The 22,697-nt window shown below is 38.5% G+C and overlaps 1 protein-coding gene across 5 annotated transcripts in view; it reads left to right on the top strand.

The window, feature by feature from the left end:
* The window catches only part of ldlrad4b (low density lipoprotein receptor class A domain containing 4b), a 52,020-nt gene extending 30,624 nt beyond the window's left edge, over positions 1–21,396 (top strand). For 3 of the 5 annotated variants that reach the window (XM_039680161.2, XM_089117764.1, XM_089117766.1), the window contains 3 exons: positions 14,274–14,428; positions 16,446–16,496; positions 17,611–21,396. In XM_039680161.2, the coding sequence (XP_039536095.1) occupies positions 14,274–14,428; positions 16,446–16,496; positions 17,611–18,162 (758 nt within the window). In that variant the 3' untranslated portion in view covers positions 18,163–21,396. Of the gene's footprint in view, positions 1–3,767; positions 4,056–14,273; positions 14,429–16,445; positions 16,497–17,610 lie in introns of those variants that run through there. The other 2 variants (XM_039680162.2, XM_089117765.1) reach the window with 2 other exon arrangements.
* The last annotated feature ends 1,301 nt before the right edge of the window (positions 21,397–22,697 follow it).

The following is a 22,697-nucleotide window of genomic DNA, read 5'->3' as shown; positions in this document are numbered from 1 at the left end:
ATCGCAATATGGTTTAGTGCGATTATCAATTCGCAAAGGGTGAGATTTAAGTACATAAATATGTGCGCTGTGTGTTTCAGAGGGAAGTGCAGCACTGTGATCTTTTACACGCAAGAAGCTCATCCTCTGTTTTCAGTGGCTTAGTTCTCATTATTAGATGCTGCTCCACACAAATTCACAAGTTTGCGTCACTTATTTTGGAATGTAATGCGTCAACCATCTTCTCAAACTTGTAATGAGAAGCACTTATAAACTGGCTGTTGAAAACAAAAGAGAACTTAGCAAAAAAAAAAAAAAATCATTCTCTGTCTTAGAAATGTGTCTGTTGTGTTTATAGTAATATTAGCACATCCCATGTTGAATCTTTTTATGTTCAATTTGGGAAATTTAAGCATTTATTCATTGAAAATCTTGCTCGACAGAGATGGTCACCTTTCACTTTTATTGCCTAGAAATGAGAAGACGGTCTTCTATAATTATGTTCTTTCCTGCTTCAGCGGGCGACACAATAAAAAGTCACAGGGGTTTAGAAAGACATGACCATGAGTAAACGATGACACAATTTTCATTTTTGTTATGAGAACTATCCCTTTAAATATTTTAAGCTACACCAGCAACCTGATTTTCTCTTGTGAAAACACAGGCGGGTGTATGTTGTGGGTTTTTGTATTTTAATTGCTTGTAAAATTCCCCTTGAATTAGTTTCTCCTGTTTGTAAAAACGCAGAGATGTCAACTGGACATATGGAGTGCTGTTATTATTTAATGAGGTTTTTATAGTATTTTGCAACGACTGGGAGTCGGAAGTGACAGCCTGCTGGGTAGTGGCCCACTTCGTGAAACGCACGGTTATTTGTCACTGAGATCTTCCACTTTGACGACTGTTTGCTTTCGCTGTGTCTGCATTACCGAGGAGATGATGTGTCATAAAGGGGGTCCGAGAGCACGCAGGTGTTGTCCGCGAGGCCGTATGGCACCGTCCAGGGAAGGAAGCACCGCCATGTGGCTCGTTAGCAAAATGCTAATTATGTTGTCAGCATCATTAAGAGTCACAACAGCAGCCATTTTGGGAGTTGCGGTGCCTGCTGTTCTTCCTGTTGTGCCCCTGTGAGTGTGCGCCAGTGCAGGAGGCTGGCATTAAACCTAGACATTACCTCACTCCTGGGCAGACGACCCATTACGATGCTCAGCAGGCTGCAGGAGAGAGGTGAAAAAAGAAAAAAAAAACTCAATACCTGATGATTACACACACACACACACTGCAGTGCATCACATCTGCAGGCGGCCCATCTTGGCTTTGCAGATAGCAATCCCCAGTCATAAACTCGCTCGCACAAGCAGACAATTTCCCCTTCCTCCTGTCTCGCACACCAAGTCCTGCAGGGATTTGTGCGAATATCACAGAACGCAGGTTGCAGATGGAAGTGTCTCAGAGATGGCTGCCATTTTTATTCTTGCAGTTATATTACAGGTCGTAACTGGAATGTTTTCACATGTCTGCATCTCGCTTTTTCTCAAGACTTTCCCACTGTTGACAGAAGGGGTTGCACAATTTTATAACTGCCACATAGACATGGGATGGTTTATGGAAGAAGAAAAAAAGAAACCTGTCATCAAGTGAGGCTCACCGTGTAATTTAGTTCTCGCAGTAATCTGTAAAACAGCACTGGCATTTCGAGTATTCAGTCATCTGCTATTTGTTGAGCATCTTGTATGATCTTGTAATGTTTCCTTTTGTTTTGAGGTAAACTATCCGGATTGTTGTAGCTGTTCAGGTTTTACCTATAGCTGGTCATCAGTTCTGGCTCAGAGTGTTTGTGTCTCTATTATTAGCATAGCTATTTCAAGTATCTATTAACATTAACAGTTGAAACGCTGTATTTTTTCCAGGCTGATGTTTTAGTTGAGTGATGTTTGTTTTGTGGTCGAAAACATAGATCAGGGGGTCTGTGGTGATACTGCACAGGGGCTGATTCGTTTGAATTTTTGTGGGGGGGAAAAATTAATATAAATTTTAAAAAACATATTAGTAAAGTTAAAATATATTTAATAGTTAATAATTTTTTTTAAATTAACTTTGTATTAAGTAAAATGAAAATTGTGTGTTTTCGCTGTGTATTGTGCATAAACAGTCTCTCTTTTAATGGATGTTTAATGTAAGCATCATAGTATGTGGTAAATACACGAAAGGTATATACTATGCAATGTTTTTGCCACTCTAACGTTTAATAAACAAATATGGAAAGAGGGCTTTCCTCTGTTTATATAGGAGTCACACAGGATACTCTGCAGCGGCTGTCGTCCCACCTGGTCTAACATTGTCTGAATATAAACACTTATTATAGGCTTCCCTAGTGATTCAGGATAAGACAAAACCACGGTTTGGAAGATGGTTTCAATTTCATTATATAAAATATTACACAATTTGTAATATACACAAATTCGAAATTGTGTAAATGTACATAAAGTTATGTAGTATACCTTTAAAATTAAACATTAATATTATTTAGGCTCACTTAATTTTAGACAAAGCGTCAGCTAAATGATTAACTACAATATGTAACAGGTCCCTGATCTATCTCTCTATCCACTAACTAAGGGAGTCTTTTGCCTAAAAAAAAAAAAATGTTGAATGCCCCTGCCATAGACATTTTAAAAAGGATAAGGTGAGACACTAGATGGCACTGTTTATCAGACAGCAACAACAAAAATATTATTATTTTATTTTTATTAATTTCATCTCAGTGATTTTGATCGGTTTGTCAGTTGTGCATTTAATTGAAATGTTCTTTAAGTTTATTTGGATTGTTTAATGATTATATTGTCTGGTAGTTTACGTGGTGGCAGGTCTATCTTACCTCAAATCCAGCTCCGGTAGGGTAGCATTAGCATGCTGAGAGAATCCACCTCATTGCCCCAGAGACTTCCTCTTCAGACAGCCATTCAAATTCAGACTTGACCCCTAAACCCCCCACTCTGTCTGTCCCCCATGTCTGCTTTAACTGGGGGAGGGGGGAGGGGGGTGTCTGTCTGCATACGTGTGTCAGGATCGACTCGACTTCCAGACTAGACCTCAGACAGATAAATGTCATTTTATTCCCCTGACGACCCCTGAAGGCTGAGTTGCTTAACTAGGGGTGATCTTTTACAAGTTAAAATTATATTTCGACAAAAAAGTGAAATATGCTTATATATTTTGCGCAGATATTTTCTTTTTCTTTCTTTTTTTTTTTTAACTGAAATGCTTTTTCTGTTTATCTGCCTGGTGTGATATTTAAATCCTGATATTTCTATATAACCATTTAGTTTTCAGTTGTCCTATTTTATATATATATATATATATATATCTTTCTCTGCAGACTATATAGCATGTCTTCCTTTTAGCCCAGTGTGGATTCGGGTGTATTGCCTTGTCCCACAATAAAAGCCCATATAGCTGCCAGGTTATTTATAGACAGACTGTGGGGCCTGTAGTTGGATGGAGGAGGGCTGTAGTTCTGGACACAGGACACATGTGCTCTGTGTCGCCAGACAGCGGGGTCACCCCAAGGTCAGCCCCCTACAATGCTTGCCTTGACTGCTTGTGTCTGGCATTAATGGGGAGGTGTAACACTAGACACCCGAGCACTGAGCTCGACCACGTCCCACCCCCACCCCCACCCCCAGCCGGTCACCGATAGACCAGCCGTGTGTGTGCGCGAGTAGAGTGCGGGGGTGTGCAGGAGGGGTGGAGAGGAGCTCCGTCGGCTTGATCTCACAAACACTCTGATTTTTGTTTTCTACCGGAGGGGTCATAGAAAGAGATAGAGAGCGGACGACTTCAGTAGAGAAAGTCAGAGCGAAGTGAAGCGGTTACCCGAGAGCATGTAGTGAAAAAAAAAACAGCATGTCAAGGCTGTTGCCGAGGGCTTTCAGTCTCAGCACGAGCTGTTGGACGAGCACTCACCGGCTGGCTCGCGCACCGGTTGAAGTCTCTCGCGTACTCCATGCGAAACCTCACCTCACCGGATGGCTCCAACGTCACATGCGGATCCCAACTCCAGGGAATGGAGATTTGTGAGTGTTTGACTTTTTTCTTCGTTGCTAATAATGTCAGACATTTGCGTTTTATCGTCTGTACGTGTGACTCAAGCTAGAGCGTGCAGTTTAACTTTGTGTGTGTTTTATGTAATTTCGCCTGCAGTCTTGTCTGGCTGTCAGCTCTTATCAGCTGCTTCACGCACGTTACGTTTCCGTGAATGTCTGATCGCGGCTCTGCACCGTCTCTGCAATCTGTCTCTGAGTGCGTCTGGTACGTAAACCCAGCAGCCAGTGTTTTAACTCGAGACTGGGGCAAACGTCTACTGCCTTCCGGACTTTATAAACAAAGAGCCCGTGAGTAGACTGTCTAGGGGTTGCGACAACTTGCGAGCAAACATTTGTAGATAGATGGAGACGTTTGTTTATACTGAGAGCTTATTTATGACATATTATTTCTTGGTAATTGAATAGTAAAGTTCTTTTTTTTCCGGTGTTGCTCGTCTCTTTTCATGTGAACTATGTCTGTAGAAAGTATTAGGAATACAACCTGTCATCTTTAACTCATTGTAAGAGAAATATTGAACCTTAGTTGGTGGTTTCACTGTTACTTTTAGCTTTATTAACCACAGACTTTGTCCAGCAATTGAAGTCATTGTTACTTGTGGAATATCATATTAAAATTATAGACACTACTTTCAAAAGTTTGGGGTTAAGTAAGGTTTTTATTTTTTTTAAAGAAAGTAATATTCAGAAATGATGATTTTAATTGATCAAAAATTATTTTGTATTCATCAAAGAATCCTCAAAAACATATCTCAGTTTCCACAAAAATATGAAGCAGCGTAACCATTTTCAACATTGATAATAGTAAGGAATGTTTCTTAACCAATTCTGTGTATCAAAATTAATTTCTGAAGGATCATGTGCCACTGAAAGACTGGAGTAATGATGCTGAAATGGCAATTGCTATCACAGGAATAACTTCATTTAATTTGTTTATAATATTTCACAATATTACTGTTTTTACTGTATTTTTAATCAAATAAATCCAGCCTTGGTAAGATTTTAAACATTTAAAATGATCTCTCTAACCCCAAACTTTTGAACCTTAGTCATATTTACTAGTACATATTATACTTGTTTACCATTGAAACCTCCTTTAACTGGAAGTTTTTGGCTACAAAAGCATGTTTGGAGCTAGAATTTGATATTGAATTAAGATTTGGTTGATGCATTATGTAATATAATTAGTGTTTCTCTTCGTCTGTCTGTCTGAAGCATTGCTGTCTGTCTAGATCTGTTCTCTGTTTTGTGTTCTGATGTTTGCTTTGTGCAGTTTGCTGCTCTGGCTGGCCTGCCAGTAACGGTTCTGTGAAACACAGACTCTTTCTCTGTTCTTGGAGTGAAAAGTTCATATTCAGTCTGGATAATAAATTATGAATTTAGTCCTGGGGAATTCCCACACAGTAGGTAGAAAAGGCCTTTCAGTAGTTTTTCCTGCCTCTCACAGAGACTCTTCACATATGGTACAGAATGCGTTTCTGGTAAATATGAACATGCGGTTTTGAATTATCCTTTGAAACTTGCAGGATTTTGAATACTTCACAGACATCTAAATGCACCTTAAAAGCATCCCAAAACATGCAGCTCTGAAGGAAAAGTAATGTATTGAACAAAATGGCCTTCAGAAATTGAGCCAAACAGATTGTCTATTGGAAAAGCAGGCTCTCTTGCAGTCATGGCTTCACAGTGAGCTCAGCACACTGAAAGCTGGGCTGGGTTAAGCAGCCCCGAGGTGCCACTATGAATTATTGATAAAGGCCAGAGTGCTTTTGGCATTACCCAGGATGATCCGGATGCCCATGCACAATGCCCTGGTTTAACAAGAGGGGCCTCTGCTTCAGTTCAACTCAAATTTTAGCCGATAATCGGTTCCACTAATATTTTTCTATGTAATCAGATCTTTAATGTTGTGTCTACCTATTGGTAATTAGTGTGGTTGTTTATATATATATACTTATTATTATTTAATAAGTAATTGGTGTTATTTAATTGCGGACCATTGTTTTAGATGTCCATTACTTTAGTTATCATCTAGCACTTACCTAAAGAGATAGTGCTAGATTGCAGTGAAGATTTAATTCTTTAAGGCCCAGTCCAGTTTCACAAACAGTGATTAGATTAAGCTTAAGTTCAATCATTAAAGATTATTTTATAAACTTGCCTTAGAAAAACCATTACTTGTGCGCATCTTGAAACCAAACAAGTGCTTTCAGTTAAGACGGCTCAAAATATGCATTTTAGTCTGGGACTTACTTATGCCTTGTCTGTGAAACTGGGGTTAAAGGGATACTCCACTTTTATTGGAAATAGGCTCACTTTACAACTCTCCCAGAGTTAAACAGTTAAATCCATTAAACGGAGTTAAATCCATTCAGCCGATTTTTCTGATATTTCGAAAAATATCAGTAACCAGACAGTTTCTGGTGTCATTGACTTCCATAGTAGGAAAAAATATACCATGGAAGTCAATGAGACCAGAAATTGTCTGTTTACTAATATTCTTCTAAATATCAGAAAATCGACTGAATACATTGGAAAACGGTAAAACCCAACTGTTTAACTCTGGGGGAGTGGTAAAATGAGCCTATTTCCAAAAAAAAGTGGAGTATCCCTTTAAGCGCTCTATATCTTGAATAGCGCTTTGCTAAACCGATCTCACATCAACAATTTAACTGTCTCATCTACTATTCATCTAATAGTTAATGGTTGTCTATATTTCATAGTGAACATTACAATTTTGTGATGGTTAAATGACATTTATTCCTGAGATTGCCATTACTCCAGTCTTCAGCGTCACATGTCCCTTCAGAAATCATTCAAATATGCTGATTTAAACATAACTTAACAATGTTGAAAACGCTTTCTTTTTTTTCAGAACTCTTTTATGAATAGACCATTCAAAAGAACCTCGTGCTTACAGAAAAATAGATTCTTTTGTCCGCACACGTCTTTGTAACGGATCTTGCTCCAAGCAAGACCCATACCTGTAACCTACTGCATGTCAACTGCATGTTCTCCTTGAAGCTTTTAAAAAGCAGGAGTGCAGATGGTGCAGGATCCAGCCTCAGGGAGTGACTCATTAGCCACGACAGCCCAAGTAAACCACAGAACGATCTGTTCTTCGTTAGAAATCCATACTTTGTTCTTCTTAACGTTAAGCGGGGACCACCCATGAAGGACGGAGGTTTAATAAGGAAAAGGGTGGGGCTAACAACAACAACACGGCTTTGAGGAATAAAGAACTGACTTTCTTCCTTCCTTCATCCCTCTCTCCATCTCTCCCTTTCTCTTTCTCCTCTCGCTGAACCCGCTCTTTGGAAATGTCACCGGTGAACTCTGTCCCGCCTGAACTCTAATGTTCTCAGATGCAGTAGTGTGATTCTCACAACTCAAGCTCTTCCTGCAAGTTCATCTGGCGGTCATGAAGGAATGTTTTAGAAAGCAAGGCGCTTTTCTCCCCCTCCTTCCAACAGATCTTTCAGAAACCCCCTTTATAGCTAAGTATGTCCTGAGGCAGACTGTTCCGCTTTTTGCACCTTTTTAAACGAAAGAAAGAAACGTGTCTGGCGAGGTTTTTATAATCCTAGTCATGGTTGTTAAAGTTTGTGGGCTGATGTTTAGACCACAATATACGCGTTTAGTTTGCCACACCTTTAGCTGTCATCTCTTTTGGTCACATCCACCCTTAACCGTGGAGTCCAAAATAAGTCCCGGTTATATTTGGATCGGGCAAACTGTGATTATAATTGCTGAATCTGTAATTATACATTGTGACGAGAACAGGCTCAGAATGTTTCCAAAGCCGAAATATGTGCATTTCACCGAGAAGTCATCCCTCCCCCTTCGACGTCTGCGCCTTTTTTAAATAATCTTGTTATTGACGGTGAAAGCTCCCGTGTTGCATCGCTGCGGAGACCAGGCTGCGTTGGTGAACGTGGCTGTGGCACCTGGTTCAGATTGTCTGTGCTGTTTGTTTGATGGCTCCTCTGCATGGCTGGGCTGGATGCCCACTCTCCTGGTGCCCAGCAGGGTGCCAGTCTGCCAGCTTGTTTTGTGTTGTTCGCTCACTGTCCCTGCATGCCTCTGGCCTTTCATTTCAGCACACAGACAACCTGTGTGATCGCTCCTTTACAAAACGCCCTCAGACAGGTTTGTCGGACCTTTTTGGAAATTTCCCACCAGTGAGTGCACCAATAGGTGGATGCATCCATAAAACAAAACATGCCGCATATGAAACGCCACATCAGACGAAGAGTCCTCCGTATTAAGATGCATGGATCTCTGTCTAATAGTAAACGGTCATAACGCTCGTTGCTGATGCCCTCAATTGCCTGTCAAAACACTTTGATGTTATAGGAGTGCTCTGACTGCGATAGACACGCTGACAAACAAGATCACTCTACTTGTCAATTTAATCCATCTCTTCAAACGTCTTCTGCGGTGGAGATGTTGCCTTAGGTTTTGGTTTGTCTTGTGAAAATGATGTATGTCCTGTTGTAAAATAAGCTGTGTAGCCTGTAGCAAGTCAGTTCTGGCTCTGTTACAAGGTCTCAATGATTGAATAACCATCCCACTGGCTGTTATATGCAGTGCACTACCATTAAAAGAATCTAACCGACCCCAAACTTTTGAATGTTTTTTTGTTTTGTTTTGTTTTGTTAAATAAGCCTCTTATGCTCATCAAGGCTGCATTTATACAGTAAGTCTGTTATGCTGTTTGTATGTAGCACAAGCACAGTAAAACCTTGGACAAGTTACACCTTTTAAAGCACTGCCCAGATGGATTCAAATGGATCTTTACATTCTTTTGTGTGTGTGTGTGTGTGTGGTTTTTTTTTTTTTTTTTTTTGTATAGTTGAGTTTAGTTTGTTGTTGAGCGGTGACACACTTATTTGGTTGTGTCCTGTACACAGCGGGCAGGGTTTGACCTCAGGTAAGCACACCTGTTCCTGTTATCCGGCACTAGCTTGGCATGATGCAGCGTCTGGTGCGCAGTGCCCATCTCCCAGACCGTCTGGAGGATCCGTGTGTGTGTGTGGCACTTGGTGTTATGTGTGACGGTGTTAATTATTTAAGATTTGTGTGTGTGTTTGTAGCATGAAGCATCTAGACCGATCTGGCTACACCAGGAGGTCATTGACACACACTAACACACACACACACACCTCTGAATGTTAGATTAGTAGGGGGTTCAGGTTAACATGAGTATTGTCACAAAGACACACACACATACACTGCTGCAAACCTAGAGTATTACATGACATTTGTGCAGTTCACTACTGTGAACAATAAATGCAAGCTCTTAAAATTGGGAATTGCGTTTTCTCTTTAATGCACCACTGCTATTAAATTTGCTTGTCGATAGTTGTTGGACAAATTAAGCAACTGACCCTTCCCTGGTTCTTATTAGGGCTGTCAAACGAACACAAACTGAATAAGTAGAAATGTATATATTGTATACTGTATATATTGGTCAAACATATCCATTAATTCTTTCTAATTATTGGCTGATTTATACTTTTACTTTAATGCAAAAATGATTGCTCACTCAACTCACTGTTTAATAAGAACTAGAGCTGTCAAACGATTAATCATGATTAATCAAATCCAAAATAAAAGTTTGTGTTTACATAATATATGTGGGTGCACAGTGTATAATTATTTGATGTATATAAATACACACATGCTTGTATATTATTTAAGAAATATTTTCATGTGTATACTGGATATAGATTTAGACATAATTTATATTATATATAAATATTTGATATATAAATAATATTTTTTTCTTAAATATACATGCATGTGTGTGTGTTTATATATATATATATATATATATATATATATGCAAAATAATTATACACTGTGCACCAACATATATTATGTAAACACAAACTTTTATTTTGGATATGATTAATCGTTTGACAGCTCTAGTTTTTATTAAACAGTGAGTTGAGTGAGCAATCATTTTTGCAGTAAAGTAAAAGTATAAATAAGCCAATAATTAGAAAGAATTAATGGATATGTTTGACCAATATATACAGTATACAATACATTTCTACTTATTCAGTTTGTGTTCTTTACTTTCAGGTCTACTTTTCAAATTCGGTGGGTCTCTCAAGAGTAGCACTCGACAACTCTTTTAAACCCTGTTTCATAGCTAAAGTAACACACTGCTTGCATAAATGCTTTTACATTTATTAATTCTAAAATCTGCAACATGTAACTTGTCAAGTGTTTGATAGTTAGACAGCCTGAAACATAGGAAAATAAATGTGCACCCAAATTAAATCTAAAATGCTACCTTCACACTGCAAGCCTTAATCATCAAATCCGATTTACAGATCAGATTTTCTTTTGTATAGCTGTTCATATTGACAAATTAGTGTTGTCAAAAAGCAGAAAGAAAACGATAATCCGTTCATTTTTATATAAACCCATGTATATCAGATTCAGATGTGATGAAATGTATTTGGATTTTGTTTTGATTTCACAGAATCGATATCCAGCTGTTAGGCTGGAGCACAACCATTCACAGCCACTTATTATAACCCACACAAATATAATGAAAACCTCTGCTTGACAATTGGAGATGTCTCTATCTCTCCATTAGACCCGTCCTTGTCATAAGCTACTTCATAAAGTAGTCAGGACAGGAAGTAATGACACCTACGGAAGTGACCTCAATCTACTCCACTGAAAATGTCACCTTCAAGACACACTTTGCTTCTCTCCATCTACAAATCTCTATTCTCTTTCTCTGTCTCTCAGACACAGCCCCCCTCTCCTCATCACCCACACACTCTCTCTCTCTCTCTCTCACTCTCGTCTGGTCTAGCGCTTTCTGTCTGCTCTGCCTGGTGACAGAACGGCCTGATGGATTTTGATCCTCTCTCTGTGGTCTGCAGAGAGAAACTCATTCTGTGTATGGCTAATCTGCAGTCTGTGATACCCAGACCCATTCTCATTTGTCCACGCTCTCGTTCTGTCTCACTGTGATTGGCATAAGAGGTCAGTGTTAAATAGGACAGAGAGTGTGTCTGGGAGATTTGGACAGGACATAGTAACAATCAAAGAACAGCTCCTTACACTGTCTGGGCGGGATTCGGTTTTAAAGGTTTTGAGTTACAATTATTAAACCATTTAATGTATTGATTCAGGCTGGAGTTGGATCTTCTTTTTTTTTACTTCCACTGGACGGTCTTATCTTGATTTGGGTGTTACGGAATTTGTTGGCAGGTTTGTCTAGCTGCTTTAAGCTGGTCATTAGATGATGTAAGCGGGTCATTATTTGGTTAACAAGCTACCATGTTCCAAAACCCAGCTTAATAACCAATAGCTGATCTGTTGCTGGTCAAAAAATGTCTACTGACAGCTTAGATCAGCTAGAAACTAACTCTCATGTTCCAAAAGCTGTCAGCTTAAAGTGATACTCCAATTTTTTTGGATATAGGCTAATTTTACTCCCCCAGAGTTAAACAGTTGAGTTTTACCGTTTTTGAATCCATTCGGCCGATTTTAAGATATTTGGAAGAATATCAGTAAACCAGACAGTTTCTGGTCTCATTGACTTCCATAGTAGGAAAAAAATATATATACTATGGAAGTCAATGAGACCAGAAACTGTCTGGTTTACTGATATTCTTCTAAATATCAGAAAATCGGCTGAATGGATTCGAAAACAGTAAAACTCAACTGTTTAACTGGAAGTGGAGTAAAAGTGGAGTATCCCTTTGAGCTGTATTATTTAACAGGCCAAACAATCACAAGGCAATTTCAAATTAATTAATTATATTATATGATATATTACTGTTTATTAAATAAATAAAAAATCTGAAAATCTGGGTGGTACTTGGCCATGTTAAACTCCCTACCACACTGCTTGGGATTGTTACTAGGGTGTTGCTATGCAGTTTCTCTGTGTTTATTTACATTGTTTGCTAAGGTGTTCTATGTGGTTTCAAGGGTATTGCTTCTATTTATTTAATTGTTTATTTATGTTTTAATTTATTCCGAAGATTTGGGTGGTTCATGCCCATACTAATTCGGCACAGTTATGCTAGGGTGGTTGTCAGGGTGTTGCTATGGAGTTTGTAAGGTGTTTTAAATGGTTTGTACATTGATGTGTGTTGCAAATGTGTTCTAGGTGGTTTCAATGGCATTGATAGGTGGTTGCTAGGGTATGCTAGGCGGTTGCTAGGGTGTTCTAATGTGTAGTTTTTAAGAGTTGCATGAGTCGAGGCCTGGAAAACTGATCTGCACACATCTTAAGTGAGCAAAGCGATGCATAGATGAAATGAAATCCAAAAGAATCCAATTGAGAAAATGCTTTTGTATTTTAAAATTTTAATTTTCATTATTTATTTTTCATCAGTAATTATTTTATTTGTAATATTTGTATTTAATTGTGTATAGATTGTGGCAATGTTTGTTTATATCCAGATAATAAAACATTTGCATTTAATTATTACATTTATGATTTGAGTCTGTATTTCTGTGAAAGCAAAATAATCTGACCTTTTGTACAAATGAGTTCACAGGGTCAATGTCACAAATATGCTAATCTAATTCGTGACCTAGAATTACTGCAGATGTTTTTATTACGTCACAATATTTCCTGGTTTTACATTTTTCAACATCATAAAAATATTGATTCTCAGTCTCAAATCCCCACTGTACATTTAAAAAGACTTATTGCCTGTGTTTTTGATCTAAAGTCAAAGGAACAGCTCCGCATTCATGGGCTAGTTAAAGCCTGCTGTGATTTTGGGTTGTATTGATTCGGTTCCAGTCAGCTAGGCCTGCGTTTATAGTCTTATTTGCTCTTACCAGTATTCTGATCTGAGTCTCATTCTCCTTGTCTTATCTGCCCTTCTGTCTGATTGTCCCCTTCCTTTGTCTGTCTTGCCTGGCTGGCGTTCTATGTCCTTTTTTTTGCTTTCTCTCTCTCCCTCTTTTGCTTCCTTCTCTTGTGCCCTAAATTAGGGGAGAAGTGTTTGTTTCTTTTGATGTGTGAGTGCCAGTATCCCGCAGTACTGCACTGCAGGCAACAACTCACTCTTTCATTCTCTCTTCGTGACACTCTCACTTTCAGCCTCTCTGTTCGGTTTACTCGACTGAACGAGGTTCCAGAACGGTCCCTCGGCGCAGTTGGTGGAGAGCTCATTTTTGTTGTCTAAAAAGCATGTGAACTCGAAAAGCGTCTCCATCTGAGAAACAGTCTTGGTCTTCTTGCCTGACAGAGCAAGTGTGAGTCCAGCAGGGTGTTCTTCATGTTCAAAAAGAAAATTTTTTTATTTTTATTTTTTATTATTATTTTTTTTTTTTTTAAACATCGATCAAGCTGTTTACCTTCATCACTTTGAGTCTTGCAGGCCAGGATATTCGAAAAAAGCTGCTTATTAAGCTGTAAAGCTATTTTGGGTGAACTTTTCATTTATTTGCTGAAAAAAATAAATAAAAAAAATTGTGTGTGTGTGTGTGTGTGTGTGTGTGTATATATATATATATATATATATATATATATATATATATATATATATATATTATTTTAAGTATAATAAGAAAACAATGGCAAAATATTCATTTAAAAGTGAAATATTACTTAAAGAACAAATAGAAGGTAATCTCAAGACATAAAGGGTTTGTTCACTCAAAAATGAAAATTCTGTCATCATTTACATCATTTAATCTTCGGAACACAAATCTTTTTAATAAAAAAAAGGGAATTTCTGTCCCTCCATTGACAGATACACAACTACCACTTTGACGCTTCAAAATGTTAATAAATGGGTCGTAAAACTAATCCTTATGAAATAAGTGACTTAGTCCAAATTTTCTGAAGATATTGGATTGCTTTATATGATTAGTTCAAAGGTCTTGCTGTACTAGTGATCTTGCTTTAATTCAGTGAACTATCCTAGTGAATAATATTCGTCCTGTTGTCCATGACAAACTAAAATGGCTCTCACCTTTTTTTTTTTTTTTGCCAGATGATATCACAAATTTGGGAGACTGTAGTCATCATGATGTTGATTTGACTCTGCTGCCATCTTTTGGTCAAAATGAGACTAAACTTTTCTTTTCTTTTTTTTTTTGTTTTTATAAAAATTTCGTCATTGTAAACAAAATCTGTTTTTGTTTCTCCCATTTTGCACTGTTCTGAGCTCTTTTTGTCTTTTTATGTTGCAGCTGAACTGGAGTTTGTGCAGATCGTGATCATAATTGTCGTGATGACTGTGATGGTGGTGGTGGTCGTGTGCCTGCTCAACCACTACAAACGCACCACGTGGTCGTTCCTGAGCCGGGCAAGTCAGGCACAGAGTCAGGATCTCTCTCTGCAGCCGGTAAGACCCCGTCCTGACAACAGCACCTGTGCTTTGAAAACCTTCCTTCAGTTCAACCATCCTCAAATATTTCAATGAGCCCTGGACAGGAACTAAAATTGTATGTATGAGGCGTAGCCTAGAAGTTCATATGGAACACATAAGCTTCCTCTAATTTCCTGTCTCTTCTCCGCTGTCTTACGTTGCTTTACAAAACATTGCTAAATATGAAAGGGCATGATGAGCAATTAAATACAAGAAACATGGGAATAATATGAAATGTAAACAACATAAAAGCAAATGGCAGTGTGGCATGAAATTCGTGAAACAGAAATGAGCAGAATATTTCAGTCAATCAACAGCAGAACTAAAAGGGATTGTTTAAAAGGCCGTGAGAGTAGCACAGAGAAATCAAATGAGTTTTAAACCGTTTTTGGAAGGTAGAAAGGGATGAGACTTCACAAAGGTTCTGTGAAGTGGGTTCCAGTGTCCAAGAGCGCATAAGGATCATCAAATCTAGGACAATAAGCACCTTCTTATATCATATTTTAATTCAAAAACATCACAGTTCCTTGATGTATTCCAGGCTGAGAAATGAAATATCAATTTCTTATGCTGAATAGATGTATTTTTCATTTTCTGTGTCATCTCTAAAACTTATTTGGTATATATTATCCAGGTGAGCTTTCATCTTTGAAAAGAGGAAAACGGCAGGACCTAAAAGTCTCTTGAGTGGTGTGTGTGTGTGTGTGTGTTGTTTACTTCTGGAAATGTCTTCTTTGTGTCCAATCCAAAATAACTTGCAGCAGTGAGCTGATGAGAGAGTGCTCTGCGTGTGTGTGTGTGTGTGTGTGTGTGTGTGTGTGTGTGTGTGTGTGTGTGTGTGTGTGTGTGTGTGTGTGTTTTTTCCCACCTCACCCGAGGGATGATTTTTGGAACATTTGCACAGTTTAAAACCAGACAGACTGCAGGAAATTAAGGAGGTTTGTGTAGATGCTACAGAGTGCATGAGGTCTAAGTTGTTCAAAACTGAACGCTGCTGCATAAGGACATAGTTTATATTACTGGATGCACTACATGTAATTAAAACGCTACATATTACTCCTTCAGAAAAGACAGTGTGTTTTGGAAGAGACACAATGGCAGTGTCCCTCCGAGACCAGGGCATTTTGATTGCATTCAGCAGTTCTGTCTAGACGCCAGTCAAATAGACACGCGCAGCCCACTGCAGCACTCGGGAGAGACTGCTAAATGACTAGGACTTTTCATTTTCATTCATGAGGGAACGTAAGGGGGAGGGAAGCCAGCGAGGGTGGCAAGCAGCGATGTCTGGGAGAATGTTACTCCATGGTTTTGTTTCGGCTTTTTAATTAGAAAGGATATATAGGTACAGAGCATTATTAGAGTTTAACAAATGGAATCTGTCTGATTGGGATTTTTTTTTTTTTTAATGGATATAATTAGGGTTTAACAAATTTGTATGGCTTTGTTGTATTTATTTATTTATTTATTTTTAAAATGTCATCCATAAAAATTAAATATGGATGTAGTCACGGAGCATTTTTAGAATTTAACTGAGCCCGTATGAAATATAATTAGGGTTTAACACACAGGTTATTTATTTATTTATTGAAGAATAATTACTGATTGAATTTCTTGTGTTATTTTATATTATATTAACATTTTTGTTTGTTTTTTAATGTCATCCATGCATTTTTTAATATGGGTATATGAAATCACAGTGCATTATTATGGTTTAACAAGCAGGTATTTGATTTTAGTTTTTTATTATTATTTACTTATGTATTTGTTTATATTTTAATGCCGTTTATGACTATTTCAGAATATTTCTGATATGTTAACTTAGACATTGATTTTAAATGTTCCACTTTAATCAACTTTCAGGGGGTTAACAAAATAATTTTGACTAGTTATTATGTATCAGTATTTTACTATCAGTGAGATTAGATTGATTAGATTATCTTAAATTGCAAGTAATTCAGAATATTATATGTGTATTTTTCATCCTTGTTTGTAGGAGGGTTCTTTGTGGCCATCAGATAATGGGCTGAGACAAGGAGCATCTGAGGTAATGTGTGTGTGTGTGTGTCCTATGCTCTAAGGAGCTTGTTTCAATGGTTGTTGTTCTCCTTGTATAAATGGCATGTCTGCGTGTAACAAGCAGTGAAGTCTCCTCGAGTGTATGCTGTGTCATATGCCTGAGTGTGCCTGTGCTTCTCAGTGTAGGCGTATGTGAGGGAGGATTATAGTCTCCGAGACTGTGTCTGTGAGTGATAGCACTTAAAAAAAATATTGTGTGGAGAGAATACTTGCATATATATTCATTGTTTGTGTGTGTGATGGGGGTGGGGGGGGGTCTCTCTCACCGGGATGCATGCTGCCTCTCAGCAGTTCATTAATCTCTCACCCTCCTCTGGCAGCGTCTAGACGTCTGAGAGACCAGACACTCGCAGTCTATCCGCGTAAATTGCCTCCCATCAGCATCCAACTCGCTAATGTATACGTGGCCCCCGCAGTAATGAGACTGATCTCATTGGCTAACTGACATGCAGATTTCACTCGTATGAGGATATTTTATCAGCTGCGTATTAGCATACTAATGTCTGGACTGGGGACTGTTTAAGTTTGGGGCTCTGGTGAGTTTATATGGAAATGGTAGAGTCATTTTTTTTTTATCTGTGTGGATGTGACATGAGTAGAATATGAACAATTCTGAATGAACAATTTTGTCTGTTGTAAACATGGATTTATTTGGATGTTCTAGTGAATAATATAGACTCATTCGCTCTTTCTCTGTTATTTATGTGGTATGGGGCTGGGTAATATAGCTTAAAACGTATCAAGATTTTATTTGCCATTCAAAATATCCATATGAAATAAATAATATTAATAAAATAATTAACAAATTAAATAATTAAAATGAATTATTCTATTTTAATAATACACACACATACACATATATATATATATATATACACACACACCCAAGTGGTCAAAGATTTGGACTGGTAATTGAAAACCCTACAAGGGATGATCCTTGAACTTCTACTCCCATTGTGCCCTTAAACTTTGGATAATGGTATTTGCTAATGTCAAATTATTAGTTACTGATTTTACGACTTTATGGCTAAGAGGGCAGATTTTCATTTTCGATCTTGGATTCTCTCTCTTGTCCTCCGCAGGTGGTGTACGCTCCTCAGCCAAGGGACCGTTTCACCGCTCCCACTTTCATGCAGCACAACCGCTTCAGACGTTTCCAGCCTACGTACCCATACCTGCAGCATGAGATCGACCTGCCACCCACCATCTCGCTGTCAGACGGGGAGGAACCGCCACCGTACCAGGGCCCCTGTACACTGCAGCTGAGAGACCCCGAACAGCAGCTCGAGCTCAACAGAGAGTCCGTACGTGCCCCGCCCAACCGGACCATCTTTGACAGCGACCTCATTGACATGCACAGTTCAGGGGGTGGCGGTGGGCCGCGACCTCCCAGTAGCAACTCTGGGATCAGCGCCACCAGCTCCAGTACCCATGGACGCATGGAGGGCCCTCCGCCCGCTTACAGTCAAGTCATTGGGCAGCAGCCGGGCATCGTACTTTACCTCCACCAGCACAGCAATAACCCGCCCCTCACTGTCACTGTGCAGACTCCACCCAGGGGCCGGACAGATTTAAATAGCCCAGAGAGCACAATAGGTTTAAGCAAAGACAGACAAAAGGAGGAGCTAGTGTGAGGGGGTGGGGCTAGCACACGATTGGCCAATCGCGATCACTCTCCACCCATAAAGGGAACAGGTTCTCCCTCTTGACACTCCCGTGCACAACAGCGCTTAATGTGTCTTTGCAAGGAAAAAAAAGAAGCAAAACCATGTGTTTTTATTAAAAATTAAGAAGCTGAGGAGCTGAGCTTACAAAAGAAAACATTTCATTTGTTTTCTGTCAGACCAGCTGCGCTAAAACTGGGGTTTATGCACTGCCTGGAGTCTCCCACCTTAATTGCTCTCTATTACTTGTGTATAGCCGACAACTTTAGAGAAGGTCATTCGCACACAAGACAGGCATTTTGTTGTTGTTGTTGTTGTTCTTCTCGTTGGTTTTATCGTTTTATCCCCCTTGAATGCCCCTCTCCCTGCCCAACACGCACGTTGACACACTAGCTGTGTGGATAGAAATTTCTTTTTCTTTTCTTTTTCCATTATTTTTTATTTAAAGACCGAGATCTGTGCAGCATGAACAAAACAAATGCGAAAAAGGGTGAAAATCCAAATCCTAGTGCCAAGGTTTATTCGGAAGGTGTCATGGGGCGTCGACTGTCTTAAAGACTTGTTCTACATATAAATTGAAAACCTTTTCTGAACTTTTGCACTATTGTTGAGGTTAATCAGAGAAATTTGGGAATGGGGTAGTGGGGGTGGTGATGTATGCGTTTACTGTTTGTACTGTCGTTTTCATGTAGATCCGATCATATGCTTCAGTGCGCGAGCTTTCTATCGAAAGGGAAGTGATCTCGTCTGTCTCAGCACATGAAAAATCTCTGATCCAGCCTAAAATAACCTTGGTCTAAAAGAGGCACAGAATACAGAGAGTCTGCTCTACTCTCATCTATCCTCACCACTGACATGTTCAGCCGCTTTCACAGACTACAGCTGATCTGAGATCAGTTGGCTGGTGGCACGGTTGACATTTTGCCTAAAAAGAAACTGGCTTTACTTAGTGATCCAAACAGGTTTAACATGTTACGAGATTGTCACTCATTCTTAAGAGGTTCTCCAACTCTTTTTTTTATTATAACTATCTATTTATTATAAAAAATTATATACAGGCAAAATTAATAAAATCTTAATGTTATTTTCTTTATAGACTCTAGTGAGAAACTATGAAAATTCTTAGTTAATCTCTGTTTATTTGTGTGTGTGTGTGTGTGTGTGTATATATATATATATATAAGTATGTATGTATATGTAATTTAAATATTATTTTTTAAAGGATTTTCTTTCCTCATTGGAGTCTTTCAAGAAAATAGCATCACTACAATTTCAAGGTCACAATTTCATGCCTTTTGCACTTTTGCTTTCAAATCAAAACTGAAACTGAATGAACCTATAAAATAATCCAGTTCTTTATTGTAATGCATTTTTTTTTTTTTTGACACTAGTCACTACCTGCTAACATTTTCCACACTTTTTTGTTTGAGTTACCACCTCTTACAGCCAATACCAGAACATAGACATTCATTGGCATAATCTTCTAATCAAAATGCCAGTGCGGTCGAAGAATAATAAAAAAAAAACTTTTGCGTGTTGTATTATCTAGTCCCCAACAAGAATTAATCAGGTTTAAAAATGTGGTGAAGTCAAGGGCTAATGTGATGGGCATTTTTGAAAATACCTATTTTTACCCAGCAATCCTCTGTCCTGTTGCCTTTGCTCTCACTCTGTCACCAACCAGAGTGAACCCGACCCTGACACCAGCTCAATTACGCACTAGTCCTGAACATCGAACTCTTCCTGTCCATATGTGTTCCTCTTATTTGCCACGTAGTCATACAGTCAGGAAATCAAAGATCTGTACTTCTCAGAGCGGCTCTCTGCATTCAGTTCAAGCTTGGGCGTAATCGATCACAATCATTTAGGCTAGAGGATGTTTCTCTGACCAAGAATCTGGTGAAAAGGTAGAGAAGATCTCGAAGAAACCCCAAAGACTCTTACCATTTAGTGCACACACATCCCTTTAAAAAGGAGACTGAAGACTGAGGCCCTGTTTTTAGTCACCACTGAGTCTGTCAAGGACAGATGGACTTGTGAAAAGGACATGATGAGTTTTTTGGGTTTTTTTTGTTGGGGATCATGGTCAAAAAAAATCAAAAGCAACATACTCACCTTAATAAGCTACTCTATTTGTACTCGGAATGTTAAGAGTTGGCCAATCAAAATGTGTTTGAATGCTTTTATTTCATGTCTGTGTTGGTTGGCTTTTTTTATGTGGACAGAAATGATGTCTTCTGGACCCATGTGCTTTAAACCAGACTTAACACATCAGCACTCTCCTCTTCTATATTTAGATTTGTAGGACCACATCAAACTTGGACTAGTTTTGGAATTCTAGACTCCGAATACCTGAGCTAGATTTGGGATTTTAGAATCCTAGCCGTTTCATCCCTTACACCTGATGCACACTGTACGATTTTGGCCACAATTTCTGAGACTAATTTGGAAGTCTGAAGTCTTTGATCGTAAGTTTGACATGTTCACTGATAGACCGTTTCAAAAAAAAAAATCTAATTTTACCTCAGACAAAATTCTGGCATTGTCATAAGATTTGACTCACAGTCCTGCAGTGTGACTTCTACGACGACCATCAAATTGTCTTTGTTTTTCAAGACAAGCCACGACCAAAATCTACATTAAGATAGCACATGTACGTCTGCAAGATGTCTGTTAAAGATCCCGTCATCTGGAAAGCATCTGCTGTTTACTAACATCTGATAGATATTTTTAAGATGTCAGTTTAACATGCATTCTAAATCATTACATCTTAAAGACATCTTCTAAACGTCTATTTGACATCTGACAGGAAACGTCCTATAGACGGATTGCAGATGAGCAAATACTCTAAAAAAGACGTCTTCCAGATGTAAACACACCCATCAAATAGACGTCTCTGTGATGTACGTGTGCTATCAGGGTAGAGATTTATTTGTAGCCACCATTTCAATCCCGCGTGTAATCACAGTCACCGAACGCGTCATCCGGGCGAGCTTTCTTGGGTCCGTCTGTTTTTAACGCGTTTTGACTGCCGTACAGTCTGACATCAATAATGACAACTGAGATCTTATGGTGTGACATGGCTTACAGCGAGGATCATGTTCGCAACAATCATAAGGACTATTCGTTAATCGTACTGTGTACCCGGCTTTAGCAAAAACGTTGGAATCGCCACACTTGGAGGACGCAGCGCCAGAGTTTTGATTGTAGGTGGTAAAATAAGCCACAAAAAACGGGTTCCCCTTCATGTCCATTTCTGCGCTTTTCTATGGCACTGAGAACTCAGTAGCTTACCTGTGTGGTTATTGTGTCGCTGTCCTGCTCCTCAGAGCGTTTCTTGCTGAATCTAAATGAAAACGAGCTGCTTTACTTTGCGTTTCATTTTTAAAAGTTTGCGCACCAACGTCATTCATGAGGGGTTTTAAATTAAATTCAAATTTAAGGCTTTTTAAGACTCGAAGAAATTAAGTTAACTGTTTTATGAACTAAATATCATATTTGCTATTGTAGACGGGAAAATGGCCCTCTTGCTGATGTGGTATTGCATGATAACAACATAGGAATATGAGTCAAAAAATAATTTGGGGACAAAGGCTACCTATAACTGCACACATCATGCCGTGAAAGCACGAGAGACAGCGATGTCACCTCACAGTGCCTCGTACATTGTTAAAATGATGGTTACAATAGCATAATAGACAATACACATCGCTCACCACTACGCACAAAATGGGGTCAAAATGTGAGGGCCCGGATAGGGCCCAATGGTAGCGCCGCGGGGATCAACCACCTTTTTTTTTGCTTTATAGCAAATCAACTAATCACAGATATGACACAAAACAATCTCTGTTTAATAGCTGAACATTGTGGTTCCATTACAGTTTTTTATTATTAATTGCATATTAATTGGAAAATTAGGGAATCCTCAACAAAAACACACTTAGTGTTTTGTTGCTTCTTTTTTGACTTTTATGATACTGATTTTTTTTTTTCCTGAACAAAAACTTTAACGGTATATGTTTCAGAAATGCAAATTACAAGATGATTCCATATTTGTTTCCTCTATTTGGAAAACTTGAGAAACAAAATACTATTAATTAAAAAAATATTTTGTTTGAGATATTTCACGAAGTTAGATGGTTCAGCTAAACAAAAACTAGTTCATTTGCTATGAAGTAAAAAAAAATGGTGAAAGTGTGGTGATTTTTTTTATTTTTTTTTATTTTTTTTAGGCTCGATTTTCAAATTCTAGAGTCCTATCACTTTTAGCTTCTGGATTTCTAGCCAATTTAAATGTAATACTCCCAGAATTTTGAAATTATTATTCTAGAATCCCAGAAAGTCCCAATAAGAATGGCTAATTTCCAGCAGCTAAGCTCAGTGTATAATTGTAGAGTCGTTTGAATGGTGTATATATGCTCATGTCTTTCAAGCACATGCTTTAAAAGCTCACAACATTGCAGAGTCAGAGGGAGATATTTCTCTCAGTTCATCTGGGAAGATTA

This window comes from Pimephales promelas, chromosome 12 (assembly GCF_988280905.1).
Source record: "Pimephales promelas chromosome 12, fPimPro1.hap1.1, whole genome shotgun sequence".
Classification (NCBI taxonomy): Eukaryota; Metazoa; Chordata; class Actinopteri; order Cypriniformes; family Leuciscidae; genus Pimephales; species Pimephales promelas.
The sequence above is the reverse complement of the archived record's forward strand: the minus strand, read 5'-3'. Positions and strand labels throughout refer to the sequence as shown.